General features: G+C 39.3%; 2 protein-coding genes across 6 annotated transcripts in view; one reads left to right on the top strand and one right to left on the bottom strand.

Annotated features, from left to right (window-relative positions):
* Window positions 1-1,798: 1,798 nt before the first annotated feature.
* LOC125260952 (putative protein TPRXL) lies at window positions 1,799-4,355 on the bottom strand. Its single transcript, XM_048179495.1, has 3 exons — window positions 4,286-4,355; window positions 3,131-3,276; window positions 1,799-2,953 (listed from the first exon to the last, which is right to left on the bottom strand). The coding sequence occupies exons 1-3, from the start codon at window positions 4,294-4,296 to the stop codon at window positions 2,196-2,198; spliced, it is 915 nt and encodes a 304-aa protein (XP_048035452.1). The 5' UTR covers window positions 4,297-4,355; the 3' UTR covers window positions 1,799-2,195.
* svild (supervillin d) overlaps window positions 4,270-26,390 on the top strand; it is a 162,806-nt gene continuing 140,685 nt past the window's right edge. For 3 of the 5 annotated variants that reach the window (XM_048179490.1, XM_048179491.1, XM_048179489.1), the window contains exon 1: window positions 4,270-4,767. The gene's annotated coding sequence lies outside the window, so the exon portion shown is untranslated. Of the gene's footprint in view, window positions 4,768-19,488; window positions 19,546-26,390 lie in introns of all 5 variants that reach the window. The other 2 variants (XM_048179492.1, XM_048179494.1) reach the window with 2 other exon arrangements.

Genomic DNA, 26,390 nt, shown 5'->3' on the forward strand with positions numbered 1-26,390 from the left:
GAAAGATGTCTTTGCCGTCCTTCCTACGGGATTCGGCAAAAGTTTGATTTATCAGCTGGCCCCGATGGTCGCTAAGAAGAGTTCTGTTGACAACTATGTGTCGCTCAACATACGTCACTTCCTCTGTAGCTCTGATTGGTTGTAGGTCTATCCAATTGAGGACTTTCCTGGATCGGTTGAAATACGCCCCCATAATCAAAGCCCAATGGAGCAGTATCAGACCAAGCGGCAACCTCCCCCTTTCTCTCGTGAAGCCAATACGGAAGTAACTTAAACTGCGATTCATCGACTGGCCGCTAGGGACAGGCTCCAAAAGAGAGCAGAATCTCATAGAGTCCCATGTTAAATTGGCCAAGTTTATAGCAGAAAAAAACATGTTTACAAGTTGGTTCAAATTGTGGTTTTGGTCTATACTGCTATTTTTGCCCTTCATGACAACTCTGAGGGGGTGAATTTTTTTATAACTTATCCGTTTAAATTATATTAAGCCTTAAAGTTCTGCATAATTAAGGGCGTGGTCACTTGAGTGACAGGTAGATTGCGCTGCTGTCTGTGAGCCGTCATGTTACCTCAGCTGCCGCTGAATTTGGCATCTCAGCCGTTTTTGTGCTTTTTTTCTCGATTATTTTATACAATTATAAAATATGGCTTGCTGCATAATATTTGAGACTGATGTGTGTCTGTGTAGATGTGCATGCATGGGGAAGAGACACAGAACACACATTGTTGGATCGTGGCATTGGCTGAAAGTTTTGGTTGTGAGATTTACTGCAATGACAATGGCGGGAGGATATCAAAATCCGACAGCACTGCTTGGATATTATAACTAAAACTGCTGCACTATTTTGAAAAAAAATATACTTTGGACACGGGCTCATTTGTTTGTTAGATACGATCGCTGCTCAGATTGCATCCTTTCTTGAAGAACGATGACAGAGAGCAGATCATTCAGAAGAAATGTGAAATGTTTTTTTGCAATGGACATTCATATTTTACCCAAGTGCCACAGATTGGATTCATCTCACGATCTCTATTTCATTATAAAGGTATGAAGTCCCATTTGATTTTCCATGTTGTTATTTGCACAACCAACACTACTGGTGTTGGAGGATCTATATCTTAAAAAACACCGTAGATTGACAGTAAACCTTTAGAACGTTCTGATGATAAAACTTATCTTCATTAATATTTTAGATCGTATCTTAGATAGATATATAGCTCCTTTGCTGCTAACATGGTCACGTCGAGCTAGGCAGGCGTGGTTTCAGCAACCAGTCATATCAGCTCAAACCACCTCCCCGCCTCTTTGCCCATTTTCAGTTATCCGGGAGTGACGTGCGGTGACGCGCAGCTAAGATGGCCGCGGCCTCATTTAGGCGTCAAAACTGCTGTTCAGAACTCTATGGGTGACGTCACGGACGCTACGTCCATATTTTTTTACAGTCTATGGTCAAAACTGCTGTTCAGAACTCCATGGGTGACGTCACGGACGCTACGTCCATATTTTTTTTTTACAGTCTATGTATCAGACTCATATTCGAACTAATTGAGTATGACCACGTCAGGCTACCTTCATGCATCTTCAGAATACAAATTGAGATATTTTTTATTTCGGCACACAAAAAGTATTCTTGTCGCTTCATAAAATTGCAGTTACATCAACTGTTTTTCTGGAACTTGAATGTGGTAAATTCATTGCTTTCAATAGAGAATTAAAAAAAAAAAAAAAAAACGGATTTAATCAAAAATATCTTAATTTGTGTGAAGATGAATGGTGTGGAACGACATGACACGAGGGTGAGCAATTAATGACAATTTTAATTTGTGGGTGAACTAGGGAGTCTCTTCTGTTGATATGAAAAATCAGGTACATTTAGTAACATAGCAGGTGTGTAGCACCTCATGAAATAACTGCACATATTGTAATAAGTATTACATTATTATTGTAACAATGTTCATAATGTAATAATTTTCTCAAAACCTAATAAAATCTTGCTCAATGTTTACATTATGAGAAATTTATTACATTATGAACTCACCAAAAACATGTAATTTTCATAATTGTAATAGCTTTTTAAACAAAAAATATTCCCTTACAGTACATTTTTAAAAATCTAAATCCAGTGTTAAACTACCTGTACCTATTCGTTGAATAGGTACAGGTAGTCTTAACCTACCTACCCATCTTAACCTGCCTACAAAATCCACCAGACGATTACTACTAATACTACACAGGCGCTGGAGGGTGTACTGGAGGGTGCACAGGTGCTGGAGGGTGCATAGGTGCTGGAGGGTGTACTGGAGGGTGCACTGGATAGTGCACAGGTGCTGGAGGGTGTACTGGAGGGTGCACTGGATAGTGCACAGGTGCTGGAGGGTGCACTGGATAGTGCACAGGTGCTGGAGGGTGCACTGGAGGGTGCACAGACGCTGGAGGGTGCACTGGAGGGTGCACTGGAGGGTGCACTGGAGGGTGCACAGGCGCTGGAGGGTGTACTGGAGGGTGCAATGGATAGTGCACAGGCGCTGGAGGGTGTACTGGAGGGTGCACTGGATAGTGCACAGGTGCTGGAGGGTGTACTGGAGGGTGCACAGACGCTGGAGGGTGTACAGGCGCTGGAGGGTGTACTGGAGGGTGTACTGGAGGGTGCACAGGCGCTGGAGGGTGTACTGGAGGGTGCACTGGATAGTGCACAGGCGCTGGAGGGTGCAATGGATAGTGCACAGGCGCTGGAGGGTGTACTGGAGGGTGCACTGGATAGTGCACAGGCGCTGTAGGGTGCACAGATGCTGGAGTTTGCAGAGACACAGGAACCTGTTGAGGCGTCAGCCAACCCACATTTCTGCACATGGTTCAAAAATAAATTTTGCTGAGTTATAATCCTTGCACAATAGCAGCAGTGATAATGATGGCTTTTTAAACATCCACCATGGCATCTGTACATTTTATACCCTAAAAACAAAGAGAAATTCAGTTTTACAATTTACTCATACATACCTACTTTATTCTTATGGTAATGTTCAAAATTAAACGTGTGCACAAATTAACGTTGGAATAAAAAGCTTATCATTACTAGTGGACAATTTGTAAATTTTACAAGATCTGGAACATTTATTGAAACATAAATACCTCCGTGTTTAACAGCTGTCTTCTCGTGGGTTTGCATATGTGCCACAACATATGCATACTCTCCCATTTTGCTGCAGAACTGGCATTTGTAGTATGGGCCTTCAGAAATTGTAGGGAATACCTGCCCTACAAACTGTTGGATGAAGCTGGAAGCAAATAAATTAAGAATTTTTTAATACATATTTTATTTTTCCCCCAAACATTAAAAAAATATATAATAATAACAACATTTTCCAAAAGAGTCATGTTCTCTAAAGGAAAAAATAACGTTACAAATAGAATGTTACAGATAGGGCTTAACGTTACCCTAATGTTAATTAATACAGCACACTGTAAACCTCAGTTCAACCAACCACTAATATTATTTAATTAACGTACAGCTAATGCTAAACTAATTTAATCTACAAGCAACGTTACGATTTTCAGCGGGCAAGCTAGCTTATTTATGCCCGCCAATAGTTGTTAACCCGCCAGAACCTAAAAAAAATGCTTACTTAACAACAATAAGAGAGAAAGGTTAAACTTTGATAGATATTTAACTTCAGAAACAATACCAATATGCCTTACTACTGTATTGAAATGATTTATACACTTCAATTTCAAAAAGTTACCTCGGGAAAATATTGGCTGCGTCCGAAAACCTAGGTAGCTGTCTTGCTGCGTCATTGTCTTATAAGAGAATGACTTGTACGGCAGTGTTTGTACATGAAGGCACCTCACGAAATTGATTTCGGACAGATTTCTGAGGCAGCGTAACAGTTTAAAGATCTACAGCAATGTAGCGCAAGCTTTGGTGAGAACTAAACAAATAATTAATTACTACAGTAGTAATTTCTCGATAGAAATGATATCAAAATTGAAATATGTTGGTCAAAATCGTACATTTATACACAAACTGAGCAGCAAACGCAACTTTTGGACGCCATCTTTATTTTTCTAGCTCAACTGTCACAGAATGGAAAGCACAGGATTGTGGGATATCAAAGGCAGCTAAAGATACATCCATGCTTCCTTCAAAAATCGATCTGAGGAAGGTATCTCATGAGACAGGAAGTGAAGCTAACATTGGATTCGGACATGCCTTGATGCCTTACTACCTTGAAATGTGTCCTCAGAAGGCAGCATTTTCCAGTTTTCGGACGCAGCCATTCTTACCGTTGTCTCATTACGAGCAGCCATCTTGCCTTTTTGACATCTCGCGTGGTTCTGTGTGATTTGGACAACTTCAAGTTACGCCCCCTCAACAAGTTACGCCCCCCTCTTGCAGTCCGCACTGGCGTAGGACAGGGGGCGGGATTTCAACTTTCAAACACGGCTGGCAAACGCACTCGCCTTCTGCAGTCTTTCGGAGTCTTTATAATAATGTGTGTTTGTGCCTAGTGTTTATGGTAGTACTCCAGGAGCCGTGTCAAGCTATATTTAGTGTTTCACCACACGGATATGCGGTGCTTTAATCCCGACAGAGCTCACTCTCTCTATCGCTGACTCTGACCTAAAGATTGCTTTGCGAATTCAGGTGGTTGGATTTGTCTGTTAAAATACTTAGGACCTGTCTATCCTCATGTTTAACGTCTGGCTTTGTTAATCGGATGGTCCTATTGCACTAGTTTTGATTCAGCGGAATTCTGGAAAAGTAGGTGAGTATCTAATCCAAAATGTTGTATTACATTTCTCATTTTTGTATCCTTCTATATTGTTTGCTGAGGTTGCATATCCGTTAATGTTGTGTTCGCGTAACTGTTATTCAGAACAGGCTAGTTGAACAATATTGTTTAAAAACCATGGATAAATGTCCGAGGTGTTTTGTGTGTGATCAGTGAGTTAATGGGCGGAGTGCGTTGCTTAATTCGAGTGAAAAATCAAAGGTCTCTTAAAATATTGCCTTTAGATTCTGACTGAAACGTGTGAGTCTTTTACTGTAACCTTTTTTCTGATCTTGTTTATCAGTTTCTCTTTTGTTGAGATCAGATAACATGTCCTCCCTCTATTTAAATCATCAATGGACCTTACTTTCATTGTCATTGATTTGTTGTGCCATTTCCTTCTTAATTTTTGCAAGGTGGTTGTAACTCAATTCAGGAACATCCTTGTCTGATTTATAATAGAAACAAACAGTTCTCATTGAGTTCAGAGGTCTGAGTCAAACAGTGATCCCCCAGTGAGCTGTTTGGGAAAGCACACAGTTACACACCTGCAAAAACAAAGGCATTGCAAGTGAGGCAAACTAAACTTGAGGAATGATTTCATTTCAATAGTGTCAAAGAGAAATTTTGTAAGGGGTGTGGAATTGAGTTATTGTGTTATACACCAGGGGCCGTATGTATAAAACTTAACTCAAAAATACTCTTAAGAATAGGCTTAAGCTTTGACTGAAAGTGTTAACCCAAAAATATTTTTCACCCTCATATCGTTGCAAACTCGTAAGACTTTGGTTTATCTTTGAAAAGTAAATGAAGATCTTTTTGATTAAAACAAACAGCTATGCAATTGAAACTTTGCTTCAAAAAGTTCATAAAGAGATCGTAAAACTAATCCATATGAATTGAGTGGATTAGTCCAAATTTTCTGAAGAGATTCAATTGCTTTTTATGATAGATTTAATTTAGGCTTTTACTCAATATAAACATTGATCAGCGAACATAAACAGAAGCTCAGCTAAACCTGAATGGTGCGAGAACAAACCTCTTGTGGAATCTCAAACATGCTGTGTAACACACGAGACTGAAACTCATTGGTTCTTGCACATCAAGCAAACATGCTTACATGCTTATGTTTACATGTGAATTTAAGCTTAAATTCAATCTGTTCTAGGGCTGCCCTTGACTAAAGATTTGTGTCAGAGTATTTTAAGTTAAATAAAATTTGCACCGGCGCCTGTATGTCATTCAGTAAGCGTGCTCTCCATACAAACACTTGGATATGCACTTAATAATAGCGCACATTTATCTAGGCTAACATTAGAGCTAGTGGACTTGTAAAGTTGCTACTTACAGTTGGTAGTCAACCAAAATGCCTATTACTGCCACATGTAACGCCACCGTGTTATGACATCGTTCTTATGATTTGAAAAACGAAGAAATGAAAAAAAGGCCAAAAGGAAGGCATAATTCAACTACAGTAGAATTAAAACACAAGGACGAAATATCCCAATAAAACGTACTCCTGTTTCGAATGATTAATGAAACATGCAAGTTCATTTTTCCCCTGCATCTCACCATGGGGCTCCGTAAATTGACCTAAACACAAGCCTCATAAAGTCCTGGGACAGTTAAATACTGCAAATTTGAATAGAGAAATCAGTATTTGTATTCGCTGTGTAAAATTAAGACGATGCAGCATCAGTAAAGACATTAATAACAAGAATGTGCTTTGCTCCATAATTCAGAATGAATTCAAAAAGACATTGTATTAAACTGAATTCAAAAAGACATTGTTATTTATAATAAAAATTACGTTTAATTTACGTGTTAATTTTTCCCCATAAAACATAAACTGTATGTTATTAGCAAAAAATCTGCTGTTTTCCACAAAATGCAGCGTGATCCCTGATCAAGAATTGAACACATCCCTCTTGCACTTTGATAAAAAAAAATACACCACAAGACCATCATATCTCATAAAAGAGAACTTCTGTTCTGGTTATTTCTTGGAAAGCCAATTCGTAGTCGAGCGGTAGAGTGTTGGACTGAAACATCAATGACACAGGTTCAAATCCTGTAAACACGGGCTACTGAGATGTGTGTGTCCTGCAGTTCTGAAACACATGCTTACATTTATAAGACAGTTATAGGTCTAATTATGTGTGTGAGTGTGTGTGTGTGTGTGTGTGTAATTGCTATTTAATGTAGGTTTTATAAAATCTAGAGCCTAGCTCTGGTTTTTCTTTTTACACAAACCAAATAGGCGAGCACTGCCTATTGCATTTGCATAATTTCATTGGGTTAACAACTTTACATCTGCCTTGATGATCTGACAGTGTTAATGTTTTAAAATATTCTGACAAGACTTAACTGGATTGTTCTAAGTTTCCTAGATATACTTAATTGATCCCTGAGGGGAGATTTGAGTCGATCAGTGACGAACAGGAATGCACAGGAGAAGCTCAGACATGATTTTCAAGTACAGTCCAGATAAATGCTTGAATTATCCAAAAACATCTGAACACAATGGTGGTTGTAAACCTAAGTCAGACTGTTTGTCACTCAAACATTTTCCCCAGAGTTAAGGGCAACCAGACCCAAGACCCAATCAGGAGCCCTATTCACAAAAAAAACTGAAGGCTAAAAGTTGATCCCATATCTTTAGGAACAACTCTTTAAAGGGGACCTATTATGCCCCCTTGTACAAGATGTAAAATAAGTCTCTGATGTCACCAGAGTGTGTATGTGAAGTTTTAGCTCAAAATACCCCACAGATAATTTTTTATAGCATGTTAAAATTACCACTTTTTGGGGGTGAGCAAAAACTCGCCATTTCAATGTGTGCCCTTTAAATGTGTGCCCTTTAAATGTGTGCCCTTTAAATGCAAATGAGCTGCTGCACTCGGCCTAAGAGGGCAGAACTTCAAAAGCTCATTCTCCCCTGTCAGGAGTCAGTCAGGACACATTATAATGACAGAAACTGCGAATATATGCTGCATGGAGATAGAACAGGTATAGTTTAGTTTAATTACGGTTATAACTTATATGGTCTTCTTCTTTGTATCCTCTATATTAGTACAAGCCAGTTTACCGATGAGTTTTATAACGTTCATTGTACTTAACAAACTATGAAGCGTCTGTTTTCACTCTAGAAAATCACTAAGAGCTTAATAAAACACAGAGCAAGTTTGCATTTAAATATTATCCATAAACTCTCTCTCCCTTGAATAATTATCATCAGCATACATAGAGAAGTACACAGAAACACTCGTTACAACTAACAGTAAATAAATATATAAAGACCTTATGCCTTTTCGGGTGGTGCTTAATAAACTGCTCAACTTTATATCCTGAAATCAACTCCGATGAACTGTAATAAAGTGCTCTCACCTTCATTACTGCCGTATCCAATATCACTCAGGAGACTGTAAGCTGGATCACGAACAGTACTGATTAGCACAACCTCTGTTTTGTATTGTCCCTTTGTATTGGCATTAGTTCACAAAGCAATCCGGTGTGAAATGATTTGCATAGACATAAATGAATTTCGGTAGATTTGAGGGAGCATTTTCTTCAAAAACAAAATTAATCCACCTCGTCTTCAGCGGCTCAGATTTCAGGAGTAACGGAGAGAGCTAAGTGGAATAATCCAGCCAGCTAACGTACAGAACTCTTAAAACGCTTGGGAGACATTCTCGTCACTTTACAACTTGCTGTGAACTCGCTCAGGGCTGTTCTATGTTAAAACGGCAGTGTCTGTCAACATTCGTGGGCAGGGCCTGTGGCTAATGTGACATCACACTGCCAGGGATCTGGAAACGGCTTGTTCTGAGACATTGCTTATGATTTATGGGAATTAAAAAAACATCGCCAACACACATTTATGTCCAAACACCATGCAAAAGTGAATTTTGCATAATAGGTCCCCTTTAAAAATGAGGGCTGTGCTGCTCCTAATTTTAGGAATCATACATTTTTCATCTAAGAGTAATTCAGAACATTTTAACACTACTAGCTCCTAAACCTAGGACAGCTTAAAAGTGACGATATGGAGGACATGACATGATAAATGTCAGGTGGTACAACCATATATATAATGTGTATATATATGGTTGTAAATATACCTAAGATTTGCTAAGTGAAATCTTAGCAAAGTAACCCTTACAGTGCCCAACATGTTATTTTTTTTGTGGTTGTGTTTTCAGCCATTTGGGTTTAAATACAGAATTTACATGGTTGCACCACCTGATCAGTATCAGTTGACAGGGAAGATGCTGAATACTGTCAACAGTCTCTTTTGAAGTAAAAGCAGTAAAGATATTATAAAGGTTTAAAGGGGGTGTGACCAAAATAGTTCGAGAATAACAATCATACCCATATCCCATCTCAATAGCAACAGTATTTTGCTAAACAACATGAACAAGTACATCATGACTAATATATTTTCTATGTAAGTACATAGCAAAGACACCTAATATAAAGTGTGACCAATATCTCTTTATTTGATATGATACTAGCATCTAAAATTATTTAAAAATGATCATGAAAATACTTGAAAGTGTAAAACACCTTTTAACTTAAAACTAACATTTTAGAATGTTAATTAAAAACAGTAGGATAATAATAGGCAATCTTAGTTTAAATGTGTTATTTATTTAGCATAAATAATGTTTTTCATTCCATAGGGACATTCATTGCAGTTGCACCACCTGACTTTTGCAACTTATTTTACATGGGAAAGGCTTCTACTTCTGCCTGTATTATCTTTTGCCTATGCTAGCAAGTTCTTATATATAATGTTTAATACAATAAGAGGTATGATAAAATAGCATTTTCCTAGTTTTACATTGGTTGTAGCACCTTACATAAGTATACCAACCGACCCAGTACTTGAAAGTAGCTATTTTTATCAGTATTTGAGAGAGATCTACAAACCTTTTTACTTTGCCACAAAGATCAATTGGGGTCCTCTGACTGACCGGTCAGTCACCGATCTGGGTCGATCATGCATGAAATCGTCCGATTCCTGGCCTGTCAATTGGTGCATCTCTAATAATTAAATCACCTTTTTAAATGGTTTTCTTAGTCTGTTCATACTTCCAGTGTCCTCGTAAACCAAATAGCTTAAAGGGGGTATCATACACAGTTTCTGCCAATCTCATGTTAATCTTGAGTGCCTAGAATAGTATTGCATCCTTCATATCTCCGAAAAGTCTTTAGTTTTATCATATTTATAAAAGATGGATGCACTGTACCGAGTCTTTCTGAAAAAAGCCGAGCTCCTGGAGGCGTGTCTGCCGTGGGCAGAGCTAAAGAGTCATGAGTGCGCGCAGCTTTTGCATTGAGAGAAATAAAAGGGAACAAAAACTTTTGTGTTTACATTTTATGCACTTGTGTGCTGATTGCCAACAAAACAGAGACATCTGATGCAGTTTTACTCACCGCCCACGATCTGTAAATCCAGCGCAGAACTGGGACTTGTTTACAAAGTATTCATCACCGAAATTCCGGGAACAAGCAAATATACACGCACAACTCCGTTGCTGCCCCGGAAAAACAAACTTCATCCACTGTTCCCTTGACGCTGGGTTCTTTGGGAAGCTGAAAAAGCTAATCTTTCCCTCACAACCAAAAACACACTCCTTTGGTGACAGGAGCTGCGTCTCATTTTGGAGGCTGCGTCCTCAGGAGGTCGGATTTGAAGGCTGCATACGTCATCAGGGATGTCTTTATTTAAGAAAAGTAACCGTAATAAAATTGACTGATATTCACTGTGAGGTGTAAAATACTGTAATTTCTTTCTTACTTTGCGATCTAATGGTTATTTTTCTTAAATGAGACTGCCTCGATGATGTATGCAGCCCCTGAATTGGGACACAGTCGTTGCTGAAAAATCTCTCAGCTTCCGTATCCCGAACGAAACACGTTGATGGGCGTGCTCTTGCTCTGGGTGGTGTGTGTGTGCACGCTTATCAGGGAGAAGTGCCTATACAAGGAATTCCACCCTTTATGACGTGATACAGGCCATACTCAGAAAAAAGGCGAGACTTGTCCACCACCGGAAGTTGTATTTTTGGCACAAAAATACTTTGTCATACGTCCAACTCGTGTTTTGAAACTTTGGCCATGTTTAGCATGAGAATCCAACTCTTTAACAGTGTAAATAAGTCAGAATGCATGAAATAGCATTACACCTCCCCCCCTTTAAAAATATACTAAATTGTGTGGGTTTTTTTAAAATTCAAACAATGCAGACAGTTTTCTGTGGTGGGTAGGTTTAGAGGTAGGGGTAGGGGTAGTGTAGGGGGATAGAATATACAGTTTGTAGAGTATAAAAACAATTACATCTATGGAGAGTCCCCGTAAACCATATATGTGTGTGTGTGTGTGTGTTACTCTTATTTTAAGAGTTCCTTAGTAAAACTTGCTCTGATGAGTTTTGTGAATAGGTTTAAGCTAAAACTCCTAGCTAGGAACTCTTTGGAGGACTCCTAGTAATAAGAAAAAATACTTTGTGAATATGCCCTGGTTCCTGTAAAGTAAATCATGGTTTTAAATGCCTGAGGAGAATAGCAAAGCTTGAACATGTTCCAACAGAGCATCTGAGAGCTCATGATTCTTCTCTTAACTTGTTTATCTTGATTCATGTGAAAGCAGAGGTGGACAGAAGCCTCTTTGTTGGAAGGTGGTGAAATCAGTGTTGTGGGCCAGTTGAAATGTGGTCTTTTATGGAGAGGTCAGGTGTAGTGCAATACTGACAAAAAAATTATATCTCTGTTTTCTGGGATTTTGTTGATAATGATAATTAGAAGATATTTTTCTGAATCTGTTATTGTGCTGGCACCTTGGCAGGTTTAGGACTCCTGTGGACAGCTTACTCCCAAAGCTTCTTATCTGATAAGTTTTTTGATTTTTACCTGTTATGGGTATTTTTACCTTTGTATGGGCATTTTTTTCTAACTTAATTAGTAAATGTATGCATCATTTTTAAGTGAAATACTTACATTTAACCAATAAATTCAATTAGAATAATAAGACATGTAGGGCTGTTTTTCCCATATCGATCAATATTGATATTTATCATGATATATAATTTGATAATGCTGCCAGCTTGAAGAGTATTCCGACAATGACTAAAGCCTGGAAAAACCAGAGGGTTCATTAATTACATTTTAGTATATAAGGGCCCAGGTGAAAAAAAAAAAAAAAAAAAAAAAAGTACATTCTATGATGTACTTAAAGTGTTGTACTTAAAATGTATTTAGTTACCACTTGTAGTACACTATGGGTTCAAATGTACTATAAGTGGTATCTAAATACATTTTTTAAATACAGAGATAGTATATTAAAAGCACATTAGTTCATATTTCATGGTGTCTCAAAATAACACAGTTGAGTACACTTAGATGTTCTTAAGGTTATCTTAAGAAGTACTAAAGAAGAATTTTTAGTATATTAAGTACAAAATTAGTACATGAAAATAGAGCACTTTAAATACATTATAGAAATGTACTTTTTTTTCACCTGGGGGTCTTTCGTACCAGGGGAACCCTTTCATAGTTCCTAGAACTATTGGCTGAAGTACCCAGATTTTGCCGTGTTCGCATCGCAGGAACTAGGAATGATTTTAGTTCTAGAAACTCCTTTTGTGGGAACTAAATTAGCTCCTACTTCAGAGTAGGATCTAAACCAGCACTATAGGAACTATCAATGATGTTGTGTATGCTGATCAAGCGCATGTCAAACACCGGCACCCAGCATTTTCAAAAAGTTGTGTAAACATTTACTTCACAAACATGGAAAATGCTGATAATGGCATTTGTCTGCGGGGTTGTGTTCTTTTCTCCGCCTCGATAATATGTAATGCTGAGAGTTGTCATAGGAGATTTTTAGCCCCACTTTTTGCTGTTTCAGTCGTGTAAATTATGCGTTTACATTCCATCTACATTATCACAGAAACCACGACACACAACAAACATAGCTCCGATCACGGCATCCTCCATCCACCGTTTTTTAGCGTTTGTAAATATCGCGCTTAAAGATGCTGCTGTTGGCCGCTTCAGAGTTCCTATTTACGGTGCGAATGCAACCAGTAACATGGCCCCGGGGAGAAATTAGTTCTCGGGGAACTATCTTAGTGGCTTGTTACTATAACTGAATTTTATAGAACTGTTTGGTGCGAAAACCCATATAGTTAAGTAAAAATATTATAACTTAACACAAATGTGCTGTGAAATCTCTACATCTCAAACATCTCTAATATTTGAAGAGGTACAACCTATATAAAAAAAGTTAGATAAAATAAAGTTCAAAAATATTAACTCTGGCACTGTTTTAGATCTATGAAATTATTTAGAGGTACAAATTTGAGTAAAAAGTGCAAAATGTTACAAAACATTGTAAACTAGTCATTATGCTCATTATGCTTCTCTCGGTGTGGTCACTGGGATTGGACCTTTTTAGATAAAAAGTTTGTTGCGTTGGTTGGAACTGACCGGCAACATATTTTGCAGACTGTCTGGGCCGATCTCTATGATATTGTATATTGCCCAGCCCTAGCTGTTACCAATCAAATGAAATCAGTATCGATAAAATCTGTCTTTGCAATGCAGAAGTGTCACAGAAGCTGCATCTGATGTTGCATTTAGATGTACTTACAGACTGTTTGTTTACAGACTGAATTGTGGGGGCATTCTTATAGCCTTGCTGCGGTAGTCAGTTTTACCTGTGTTACAGCTGGGTACCGAAACCCGGTATTAAACTGACCCCGGGGCTAAATTTTGAAAGACCGGTGTATGGATAAGCTCTGACGTTAACGGTTCTGCTATCGGTACTGGAGAAATTATGAAGAGAATACACGTGCATTTATTATTGCTATATAGACATTATCTTGCAGATTCTATCTCGCCAGAGTCGCCAGCTGTTTCTATATACAATAATATTAGGACATTTGTCTGTGATGCATTTTTGCTTTCCTAAGAAGAGAGATCGCGCTCACGCAGAGGAGCTACAGCGCGCGCAGCCGCTCACCACATGAAAGCCCTGTTTAATGGTGACGATTGAGGAGAGAACTAAAAAACTAAACGTCTGCATACACTTTAGGCCTGTGCTTTGATATTAAGCTAATTTTATTTTTGATTTTGATGTTGACTTTCAAGGATCATCAGAAAGAAGATATCTGAGGTAAAACTATTAAAAACTAGCCGCGTTTCGTCTAGCACACCTTCATTCTCTTCACAGCTGCGCGCGTTCGTTCCTCCCTAAACTCAAACTTAACGTAAGAATCAGCACTGTCGGTGAGTGTTTATAAAATGCAGTCTTTACTGTTGCTAAATTGCAGTAAATGTAAAAACGTTGAAAGCACAATAATCCGCGCAAGAGACGCTGTTCCTCAGGCTAAATTGCGGGGCGCTCTTCAAAACGGATCGCAAATAGACAAACAAATTACACGTTGGGCTTCAGGTGCACGTCCAAAAGATCAAATACACGCAATAGTAGCCTATGTTAAAATGACCGGATTGGAGTGTGTTTAGCTACTTAAATGCAGTTTATTTCGGAAGTGTACATGAACAGCTGGGAGAAAATCCGATGTGTGTTAATATCTATTGTCTTAAAGTGACAGCAGTCATCTTCTGACAATTATGCCATCAGTGTTAATCAAACAACAAAATGCAAAGAGAAAATCACTCACAGCACTTCTTCTGAATATAGTTAGCTATAAGAGTTAATCTATTTATTTATACTGTGAAAACCATGCAGTGTTATTTTACATTTGGTTACTTTACTTAGATTTCTTTTATAGACTAGGCCTATATTACTTACCTGAACACAAGAACAAATGAAAGCACTTTATTTCATTTTGTGTCTTTGTTTTATTGTATTTGGCAGTTTGTTTCTTTGTTCATGTTCTTACTGTATCTTATATAAAACACCAAAAATGCCAGACACTATATAATATAAAGCAAAGTTAATTCAGTTCTTTATATATATATAAAACAAAAAGTACCGATAAGAATACCGTTAAAGTACCGGATCGATAAGCAGTATCGGTAAGAGTAGTAATACCGTTAAATCCTTAACGATACCCATCCCTAGTCCCCACTGTAGTTTTGCTTTTTTACAGAAATGAAAATGATTTTGTTCATTTGGACAACGAACGCTACAGTTGTAAACTGAAGGCATCTACTCTGCTCTGTACAGCACAGGCTGCAGAGTCACAGCACAGTACAGAGGGAGTCAGATTTCAGTTATGATGTGAAGACAGTAAAGAGAGATGACTGACAAGACAATGGCAAATAGAACATTATTCAATACAAGGCTATTCGTTGCAATCCTGAAGACATCACTCTTAATTAATCACATGTTACAATGTTGTCAGAGGTCAACTTTTCAAAGCATAATGTAGGGAATCGTTTTCAATGTTGACCTGGCATCTCTCTTAATCTCCCTGTCAGTCTGCTGCTCCTCCACGTCCCACATTTCCATTTCCTGGCTAGTGACAGTAATGGGTGTTAGGAAGTTCCCCACAGTAAATATTTACACAGGCTTTTATATATATTTTTTTTTACACTGTTTAGGATCAGGAGCTACAGAGCCTGGGCCACACTGAACAGAGACATTATACTAATACACTTTGATTGTTAATAATGGAATGACAATGGAGTAAATGGAAATGTGCAAAACTACATATTTCAAAATTGTTCAAACCACTCAACAACTAAGTCTTGTAAGTATGCCGTTTTGCACATCCATAAAGGAGATCTTATGAAGGCCCTGTGTGTTTAGGGTCCATTTTGTAGGTTGACATTCATCCTAAAAATGCACCAATGCCACTGTCTTTCTTAGTACAATATGTTAAATGTTTTCTATGGCAGAGAAAACAAAGTGTTTTTGCCTTGGATTGTGGTGGTATGACAGATAATGTTTATGAAAAGGGAAATGTGAGAGAAATGTGGTTCTCCTTTGTTGTTTTAGAAGTCACCTTACATATTTTAGAAGAATGTCCCCTTTATTGCTTATATTCTCATAATATTACAAATATAATATTATGATAAATTGAGAATCACAATTCTCCCATGATTCTGAATAGAGAACTAAACAAAATAACCACATCCACACATGAGATCCAGATAAGCACATCAGATCTAAGTGATGTAGTCCTCCAATGAATTAGGCTTCTGAACATCACATTTAGGTCTAGTGATAAGAATGTGTGTGTAGTGAGCGGTATTTCAGTTGGAGTTGTTGGTTTGCATGGAAATTCACTGAGATGGTAAGCATTCCATGTCTTTCCGTCACTAAGAATGTATGTACCGACCCCAAGTCTTTTGGCAACTGTGAGAGGATCTGTAAAATTTCTGTGCCCCTTAGGAACATGAATTCACACATGAATCGCAATTCAGCTTGCAACGGATGAAGCATTATGAAGCTTACTTGACAACAAGAGTTATCAGTAACTTAATGAATAAAAAATAGCTTTAAATCATGTTTTGTTACAAGCTTTTCTTGTGATCTTGCCTTGTACAGGTACTTTTTACACACAAAAAGCATGTTCAAATACCCGCCTATAAAAGCGAATGAACATAGGCTATTCTGTATCTGAAGCTAAAGTACTAAATATTAAGAATCCAACAGTGTATATATAGGCCACATACACACTGTAAGTTTCAGGAGTGACAACCGCATTTAAATGCGGCAGTGAATCCCCTAAATTATCGTTACATGTGTGCACGGAACACTACTCACTCTCGAAAATGCGATGATTGACATCTTGGAAACCATAGCGACGTTCTGATGTCTCATGTTTGGTATCCGTTATTGTGACCAAAGTAATATTAAAGTGACAAAACACTCGCTATTTTCAGCAATTTAACTAAACACTCTAACACAGTCGACGGAGGTGTCGTGTTTTGTTTATGCTTGTACAGGTTGTTTCACACAGAGCGCGCTCTTTCTGTGTTGCCATGATCACTCATTATAAGCGTTTTCGGGCTTCTTGTTTAAGCTCGTCTCATAAAGCGAACGGGTTTATGGAGCTATAAAGTGAGCATACATGAATCGTGATATTTTGGTCTTATTTTCAGCATAAAGCATTTGGATTTATTTTGGTTTATTATGGTTTTATTCTTGTTCGCTGATTTTTCTAGCAAGATCTGGCAATGAGTAAATTAGTCAAGGCTCGCGCTTTCCCTGTGATTCGCCGCACGTACAAACGTGTACACTGGTGCACATTAACGTCATTAACAACTAATTGTTCAGTTCGGTTCCGTACACACTGCATAGAATTTCTGTAAATGCGGTTGTCACTACCTGTATTTTTTAGGAGTTAATAGCCTACGGTTGTAGAATGCGGTTGTCACTCCCGTATTTTACTGAACTGTGGCCACGTACACACTGTAAGTTTCAGGAGTGACAACCGCATTTAAATGCTGGAGTGAATCCCCTAAATTATCATTACATGTGTGTACGGAACATGACTCACGATCGAAAATGCGATGATTTACAGCTTGGAAACCATAGCAATGTTCTGGCTTCTCTTGTGTTTGATATCCATTATCGTGACATTAAAGTGACAAAACACTCATTATTTTCAGCAATTTAACTAAACACAGTCACAGTAACACAGTCGACGGAGGCGTCGTGTTTGGTTTATGCTTGTACAGCCAGTTTCACACAGAGCGCGCTCTTTGTGTGTTGCCATGGTTACTCATTATAAGCCAGTCCCTCCAGAAAAACGCGATTATGCGATCGCCTGATTTAATGCATAATCAGCCAAAGTCCATATTTATGCGGGGGTCGCATTTTTTCAAATACGCCGCACTTTCGCCGCATAAATTGCCGATTTCAGCAAGCAAAATATGCGGGGCTAGAATGGTTTTATAATCCCTGTATTTTCGTTGCAAAAAAGTCACATATATCTTAGCAGAAAGTTGAAAAATGTTGGGTTTACTTCACACAAGTAAAGCGCCATTATTTTCCCCCCATTGCCATGGGAACCTTATGAAGTGACGTAATTACATGACGTGAACATCATCTGCAAACCCTGCGGTGAAACCATGATGAAGCACGCAAATCATTCTCATTTGCCATCAAAAATAAGCGCAAAAGACCGCGCGAAGCAGTTTCCCAGTGTGTTACATGACAGTGGGGGCAAATTATTTTATATACTCCGTGCAACCACAGACGGAGGTCGACGCTGGAAAAACAGTTTGAGCCATGTGTTAATTAAGGTCTGAAATAAAACAGAATGAGAACTTAAATATTCTGTGATTTAGTATGCTTGCTTATCATAGGAAGTAATAAGAAATGACTCTTTACATTAAAGTAGTAGCCTAGTGAGAACAGGGTGTTGGGGGAATCACCTTTTTTTTCTCTTTTTCATCAAACTGCAGTTTTTGCAAGTTCCCGCAATTTCATCACATAAAATTGCAAAAATATCCTGCATATTCCATCGCATTTTTTAAGAAAACGTGCCGCAAAATCAAGGATTTTTGCCCGCAACAATCACAAAAAGAGTCCACGTTTTTCTGGAGGGACTGATAAGTGTATTTGGGCTTGTAGTTTAAGCTCGTCTCATAAAGCGAATGGGTTTATTGAGTTATTAAAGTGAGCAGACATTAATCGCGATATTTTGGTCTTATTTTAAGCATAAAGCATTTGAATTTATTTAGGTTTATTATGGGCTTATTCTTGTTTGCTGATTTTTCTAGCAAGATCTGGCAACTCGAATGAGAAAAGGCTCGTGCTTTCCCTGTGATTGACCGCACATACAGAAGAGAGACACATCTACGATGAAGGTTAAAAAACGTCATTAACAACTAGTTGTTCAGTTCGGTGCATAGAATTTCTGTAAATGCGGTTGTCACTACCTGTATTTTTCGGGAGTTAATACGGTTGTAGAATGCGGTTGTCACTCCCGTATTTTACTGAACTGTGTGTGTACAGAATGCGATTAAGCACTAAAAGGTGAACTGACAACCGAATTTAGCTGCAGTGTGTACGTGGCCATAGTGTGTGTGTGTGTGTGTGTGTATATATATATATATATATATATATATATATATATATATATATATATATATATATATATATATATATATATATATATATATATATATATATACACTCACCTAAAGGATTATTAGGAACACCATACTAATACTGTGTTTGACCCCCTTTCGCCTACAGAACTGCCTTAATTCTACGTGGCATTGATTCAACAAGGTGCTGAAAGCATTCTTTAGAAATGTTGGCCCATATTGATAGGATAGCATCTTGCAGTTGATGTAGATTTGTGGGATGCACATCCAGGGCACGAAGCTCCCGTTCCACCACATCCCAAAGATGCTCTATTGGGTTGAGATCTGGTGACTGTGGGGGCCATTTTAGTACAGTGAACTCATTGTCATGTTCAAGAAACCAATTTGAAATGATTCGAGCTTTGTGACATGGTGCATTATCCTGCTGGAAGTAGCCATCAGAGGATGGGTACATGGTGGTCATAAAGGGATGGACATGGTCAGAAACAATGCTCAGGTAGGCCGTGGCATTTAAACGATGCCCAGTTGGCACTAAGGGGCCTAAAGTGTGCCAAGAAAACATCCCCCACACCATTACACCACCACCACCAGCCTGCACAGTGATAACAAGGCATGATGCATCCATGTTCTCTTTCTGTTTACGCCAAATTCTGACTCTACCATCTGAATGTCTCAACAGAAATCGAGACTCATCAGACCAGGCAACATTTTTCCAGTCTTCAACGGTCCAATTTTGGTGAGCTCATGCAAATTGTAGCCTCTTTTTCCTATTTGTAGTGGAGATGAGTGGTACCCGGTGGGGTCTTCTGCTGTTGTAGCCCATCCGCCTCAAGGTTGTGAGTGTTGTGGCTTCACAAATGCTTTGCTGCATACCTCGGTTGTAACGAGTGGTTATTTCAGTCAAAGTTGCTCTTCTATCAGCTTGAATCAGTCGGCCCATTTTCCTCTGACCTCTAGCATCAACAAGGCATTTTCGCCCACAGGACTGCCGCATACTGGATGTTTTTCCCTTTTCACACCATTCTTTGTAAACCCTAGAAATGGTTGTGCGTGAAAATCCCAGTAACTGAGCAGATTGTGAAATACTCAGACCGGCCCGTCTGGCACCAACAACCATGCCACGCTCAAAATTGCTTAAATCACCTTTTTTTCCCATTCTGACATTCAGTTTGGAATTCAGGAGATTGTCTTGACCAGGACCACACCCCTAAATGCATTGAAGCAACTGCCATGTGATTGGTTGATTAGATAATTGTGTATGTCATGTATATGTATATGTATATATTTCTAACCCCAAATGATCATCCACTGATCGGATCCAGCTGATAATCACTTCCTTTGTTTTTAAATATGTCAACTTTACATTCACATAAACCTGAAGAGGTGAATATGAAAGGCTGAGCCCCAGCCGGATAGAGTAAAATAACACGCCTACAAGGTGTGTATAATTTAAACTACTTTATTAAAAAAAGTCCCGACTGATTGACACTAACAGTAGCTATTGCTCTTCTGCACTCTTCCTGAAAGCACCCTTAATAACAGGGCCAGGTGAAGGGTTGCCAGATATAACAAAAAAACTAAACAAGCCCCTTAAAATGTAATATAGCAAAGCTACCAGTGGAACAAATTTAAATAATATAACAAGTATTACATCCTACAGTTAAAAGGCAGGAAATGTAATTTATTATGAATAAAAGTTACATTTAAGATGTTTACATAGGTCTATTATAAACTGATTGAGGATGAGATTGTAATAATAATTCAACAAAACTTTAAAGTTTAATTACACCTGAGAGTTGTATTTAATATCAATCGAGGGCACAGGATTGCTTATACATTGGGGTGGGGCGGGATTTTGGCAAGAATTGATTTTGAATCGAATCGTGACCCCCAAGAATCAATATTAATCGAATCATGAGATTCCAAAATATTCCTACCCCTACACGTTTGTGGATGATAATATCTTCCAGGTAATTTTAAAACCCCTGACAAGCCAGTCAGGATGATGGTCAACATCTTGTGATATGATGTGGGTGCTGAAGCCAATCTGTAAGGAACACAACAAAAACAGATAAGTCTGTTGTGAAGCCACAACTGTCCTCATGCAGCGGCACTTGGTAGTAAGCATTAGTCAGGTCAATGGTAGAGAAAACAGTCAAACCATTTAGAGCAGAGAGTAGCTCATTCATGTGTGGCAGTGGAAGAGAGTCCACGATCACTGCTTTATTTGACTCACTGAGGTCAATGCACATCCTAATTTTACCCAACATTTTCTGTGTAACAACAATTGGTGACACCCATGCAGAGGCAGGGTGAAGTACCATCAATGTGTTCTATCACCCCAACTGCTTGCAAGCAATTCAATTCCTCTGACATAGCACTATGAGCAGAGAGTGGCAGACGGAGAAGTTTTTGGCACAAAGGTGCAACGGTTTCATTTAGCTTTACACAGCGTATAAAGTTTTTAGCACATCCAAACTCAGTTGACTCAACAACAGTGCACAGGAGAAGCAGGCAGAGGAAGGGCGTTAAGAGGCAGGAATTGTTTTCAATCCTCACATTCAGTGCATTAGGTCCCTCCCCATGAGTGATGTCCCTTTGGCCACAATGAAGAACGTAGCAGGAACTGAATGGTCATGTAGGGAAACGTTCGCTGACAAACATCCAACCACTGTAATTTGGGCTTTTGTATGTGTTACTAGCCTGGCTGTGGGTTGCAACAGCACAATGTCACTGAAATGGTATGCATGTGTGCTGTAAGGCAGGACAGATACGGAAGACCCACTGTCAACCACCAAATCCACCACACAAGTCTGTGAGTCAGAAGTAGATATAGTCTCTCTGCTTGTAGCTAATGTTGGGAGTATGTGCACCTAGCGTGTGTATGACAGTACAGTTTAGCATTTTTACGCTTTCTGCATGTTGCAGTTGCAGCCAGGCAGTTTGCAGCATTGGCTATGTGTGCCTCCACAGTGAAAGTATTACTTCCTCTTCTCCACCTGAGCTGAATTAGGAGGTGCATTTGATGGTTTTCCCCTTGTTCAGGAATTTGAAATGGATTTAGCTTGATCGGCAGCAGATTCAATCTGCCTTGCTGTTGTAAAAGCTCTGTCCAGTGTGAGATCAGTTTCTAGTAAAAGTCTCTCACATATTCGTGGACTAAGCACATTCTATACTAACTGATTGCGAATCATTTCGTCAATACTGCCACTGAACTCGCCTGAAACAACAGGCTCTCGCAAAGCAACAACTTACTGTATAACTGTCTCGTGAGGCGCCAGACAGCATTTACAAAAGGTGTGGTGTTCAGCTACTGTGTTAGCTTTTGACACGAAGTAGGCTTTCAATGCATCCGCTGCATCCTTACGTGTTACCTGTGTTAGGCAATGAGTAGAAAATACGTTGTCCCTGTGTGCCGAGGCAGTGAAGCAGTACAACCCTGTCTTTCGTCCAGTCAGGCATCCCCTATAGCATCAATAATTTGTAGATAATTTTTAAATATCTGCCACAATGTACATAGCAGGCTCACCGTGGCAAGGCAGGAAAAAACTTTGGAAAGGCACGTTAGCAACAGCCATCTTGATGACCAACGATAGCGAAAAACAGAGATTGTTAGGTCTATTAGTAAAATCTGTTGACCTTAGCAATATTTGTTGCATTATATTCCACTGTTGAAAGAGCAGTGTTTTTTGCTCGAAGTTTGCTTGTCTGTAACTCAAGAAGTAATAAAGGTACCTTAATATCTTTTTAGATTCTGGGTTTTTACAAAACCTTTCTTTTGATATCTTAATTTTTACGGCCCAATATGGTTCATTTCCAGAGATATGACGATTTCCATGTGGATCCATGAGTAAATTGGTTAATTTTACACATTTTTAGTGGTCAAAAACCAAATGTGGGTAACTTTTCAAACAGCTTATTATTTGTGTTTTAAAGAAGAATGTCTAAAAACAAATGATACTGAAACGAGAAATATATCTTGTTTCCCTCTATCAAAACAACTGCATACAACTACCTCTTTAAGTGTATTTAGTCTCTAAGTATATATAATTTTTTTCTGACGTTTGCATGTCAGTAAGAATAATTAAAGATATCTTAATATCATTTTAGATTCTTCTTCTTATTAAACCTTTTTATGGAATCTTAATTTTTAAGGCCCTATATGGTACATGTAGTTGATACTGCTTGTTACAGCTTCAGAAGCTGTTAAAATGAACAAAATCCCTTTTTCCAAATATTCCTGAAACTGATTCTTATAAATATACTTTTGAGAGCAAGTTAATGTGCCTCAACTTGACCATTTCAATGCATTCTTGGCATTACGACAGGTATGTTCTATGCAATTGTTTTGATAGAGGGAAACAAGATACATTTCTAGTTTCAACATTTATTCTTCAGACATTCCTCTATAAATGCATTAAGTATCATCTGTATGCAAAGTGACTCACATGTTCAACAATTTGAACATGTATCCACATTGAGATCCCCATATCTATGTGATTTAACCATAGTGCCTTGAAAATGGAATATTTCAAAAGAAAGGTTTAAGAACCAGAATCTAAAATCATATTGAGGTATCTTTTAATACTTTCTGAATTACAGTCATGCTTTCTTTGGAAAAACAATATTTATGGCACTCAGACAGGTATGTTCTCTATTGTATAGAGCAGGGATGGACAACTTCAGTCCTGGAGGGCCACTGCCCAGCAGAGTTTAGCTCCAACCCTAATCAAACACATCTGAACCAGCTAATCAAGGTCTTTAGGATTAGTAGAAAGTTATAGGCAAGTGAGTTTTTATCAGGGATGGAGATAAACTCTGCAGGACACTGGCCCTCCAGGACTGGAGTTGCCCATCCCTGGTATAGAGACTATTTCTCCACTATATTACATATTCTATATGTATGGAAAATTTGATCCTCCATATCTGGTGACGTGGATACTCTAAGACAATATGGCTGTGCCAGTCATGCCCTAATTAGTGCCCTATAAAACATTCATAGTGGCGTGCATTCATTGCTTCTTTGATCTCCACTTTGGTGCAGGACGTGGAAGCTCTATACTTTGCTCACTTACCATAACATTGGGCGTCTGTCTGTCTATTAGATATGGTGGATGTACAACGGTGGGTTGTTTCCAGATAGTGTCAGAGTGGCCCGAGTTCGAGCCCAGCTCATCACTTCCAGGTACAGTCAAGAAATAACAGGTTCGAATCCCACTGTCACAGAGTAAAAAAAAAAAAGACCAAATGGCAAGCGTCGTCATATTTTTAGAATTTATGCTGTTGTTCTGCTTGTTGAAGATGGGCATGATACATGTATAGCATGCCTGCGATATGATCATGCATGAAAGGCTTGTGACGATCCCTCAACATTCATGGACTGTTTATTATGCCTTTGTGTACAAGAGAGGCTTGTTTCCATTTCTTTGGGGCTAAACGTTCACAGTCTCCTCAACAAGAGCTAAATGTATGAGAAGAGATCCTACCAGTGAGGGCTCTTCTCATGCAGGTTTTCAGATGGGAGAACATTTCTCCTCTGATGCAGCAGAAGAAGATGTGGATGTGATTAATCTGTTTCCCTCAGATGAGGAGGATGATTTTGTTGAGGAGAGACATGCTGAACAGGATTAAGCAGTAGCGGAAACATCTATGGCTGCTCTAGGAGACCATTGGTAGAGCAGCCAAAGCATTAGATATCCCTATTCCAAAAAATCTGTCCAACCCTCTCTCAAGATTTGAAGAGAAGACAGAGGCTCAGCCTGGTCCAGTTAAAGTCCCCCTTCCAGACTTTGAGGAGGTTGTGCGAAAACAATTGGCCATACCCACAGCCCCTCACAGGTGGCCAAGAACTAGCAGAAGGCTGGCAAATGTGTTTTATGCAGAAAAGATTGTATGTGGGTCTTTGCCCTCAGTAGACCAACACATGACAGCCTTTATATAACCTTCTAACAAATCAGTTTTGGGCAAGGCTGGCTGTCTTTGTAAAAACTGCAAAATAATGGATGGTTTGCTATCAAAAATGCACAAAGCCATGGCAGTTCAGACTAAGTTAGCGAACACAGGTGCCATTCTCTCATTATGTGTGCAAGAGTTGATCCGTAAGGCTCAAGATGAGCTGGAATCGTCCACTGGGTTGAATGAGATTAAGCAAGTTTCCTCTGTAATGTCTGTAATTATGAAAGAGCAGGCTAGAGGTTGCAGGAAAATCCATGTCATCATTTTGGGTATCAAGGCGTCACTTGTGGCTGTCACAATCAAGGCTCCAGCAGGATGACCGTGATTGTCTCTCTAGTCTGCCTGATGAGCCTTCTGCCATGTTCGGGCCAGATTGCTCTCCGAATGCTGCAGCAGGCCCAAGAGGCCCAATGCTATGCTAAGGAGTTTTCAAGCACACTTGGCCAGTCTAGAAGCTTCAGACCAAGAGAGACTCAGCCTAGGGATTCCCCAGATCAGTCCCAGTGGAGTCCCAGAGAACTGAGGTCTCAGCTGGAGGCATCTATAAGGAGAAAGGCTCAACAGTATAAAAAGAGAGATGGGCCCCTGGGTCCTTTCAACTATGACTCAGTTGTAATTTTCCAGCGTACCACCTCTAACAAAGGTTCCTCCGTGGCTGACAGTTGTAGACCTACAACACAGAGAAATACTGTGGGCAGAGATAATTGGACTTGTCAAAAAAGGGGCCATCAGGGAGGTGGAAAAAAGCGACCATCAAACCGGATCTTTATCTCTTTATTTTCTCATACCAAACAGGATGGGGGCCTACGTCCAAGGGTATGATGAGCAATAAACAAAGGCGATTGGTTTGCCACTCTAGACCTCAAAGAAACCTACTTTCAGATACCTATCTGGGAGGGTAATTGGTGGTTTCTGAGGTTTCAGTTAGAATTCAGAGTCCTCCCTTTTGGCATCGCCTTGGCCATTCTGACATTCACAAGGTGTATGGATGCTGTCCTGGCACCTCTTTGTCGTCCAGATATCAGAGTGCTGAACTATCTAGAAGATTGGTTGGTTTGTGCTCAGACAAAAAAAAAAATGTGCAGGCAGCATATGTCTGTCCTTGTGAAGCATATTCAAAGCTTGGGCCTTTGCATAAATATGTAGAAGAGCAAGCTGGAGCCATCTCAGGTCAGGCTGATGAGGCTGATTTTAGACTCTTGGAAAACAATTGTGACTTTAACATTAGAAAGACAGCAGACAATAAGAGACAGCAGACAATAAGAGAGTTCCGATTATGGGTGAGAGTCACCTGGAGACTGTGTATTTGCCTGATGGGTCTTATGAAAGCCACAGTACAGGTAGTGCCACTTGGTCTTTTACATATGCGACCTGTACAGCAAAGCCTTTTCTGACTAGGGTTTTATCCATAGATGCCTCGGTCAAGGAAGGTGATTGTTATGTGGAGGCTCTGTGTAGCTCTCTGCTGGTGGAGGTGTGGGATAAACACGGCAAGAGGCAGCACACTGGGTCCAGTATGCCATTGACAACTGGTGTCAACAGATGCATCCCAGCTAGGCTGGGGATGGGCAGTCCATGCAGGCTGGTGCATCAAGGGATGCTGGAACAGTCACTGGGCAAGTCAGC

This window comes from Megalobrama amblycephala, unplaced genomic scaffold (genome assembly GCF_018812025.1).
Source record: "Megalobrama amblycephala isolate DHTTF-2021 unplaced genomic scaffold, ASM1881202v1 scaffold201, whole genome shotgun sequence".
NCBI lineage: Eukaryota > Metazoa > Chordata > Actinopteri > Cypriniformes > Xenocyprididae > Megalobrama > Megalobrama amblycephala.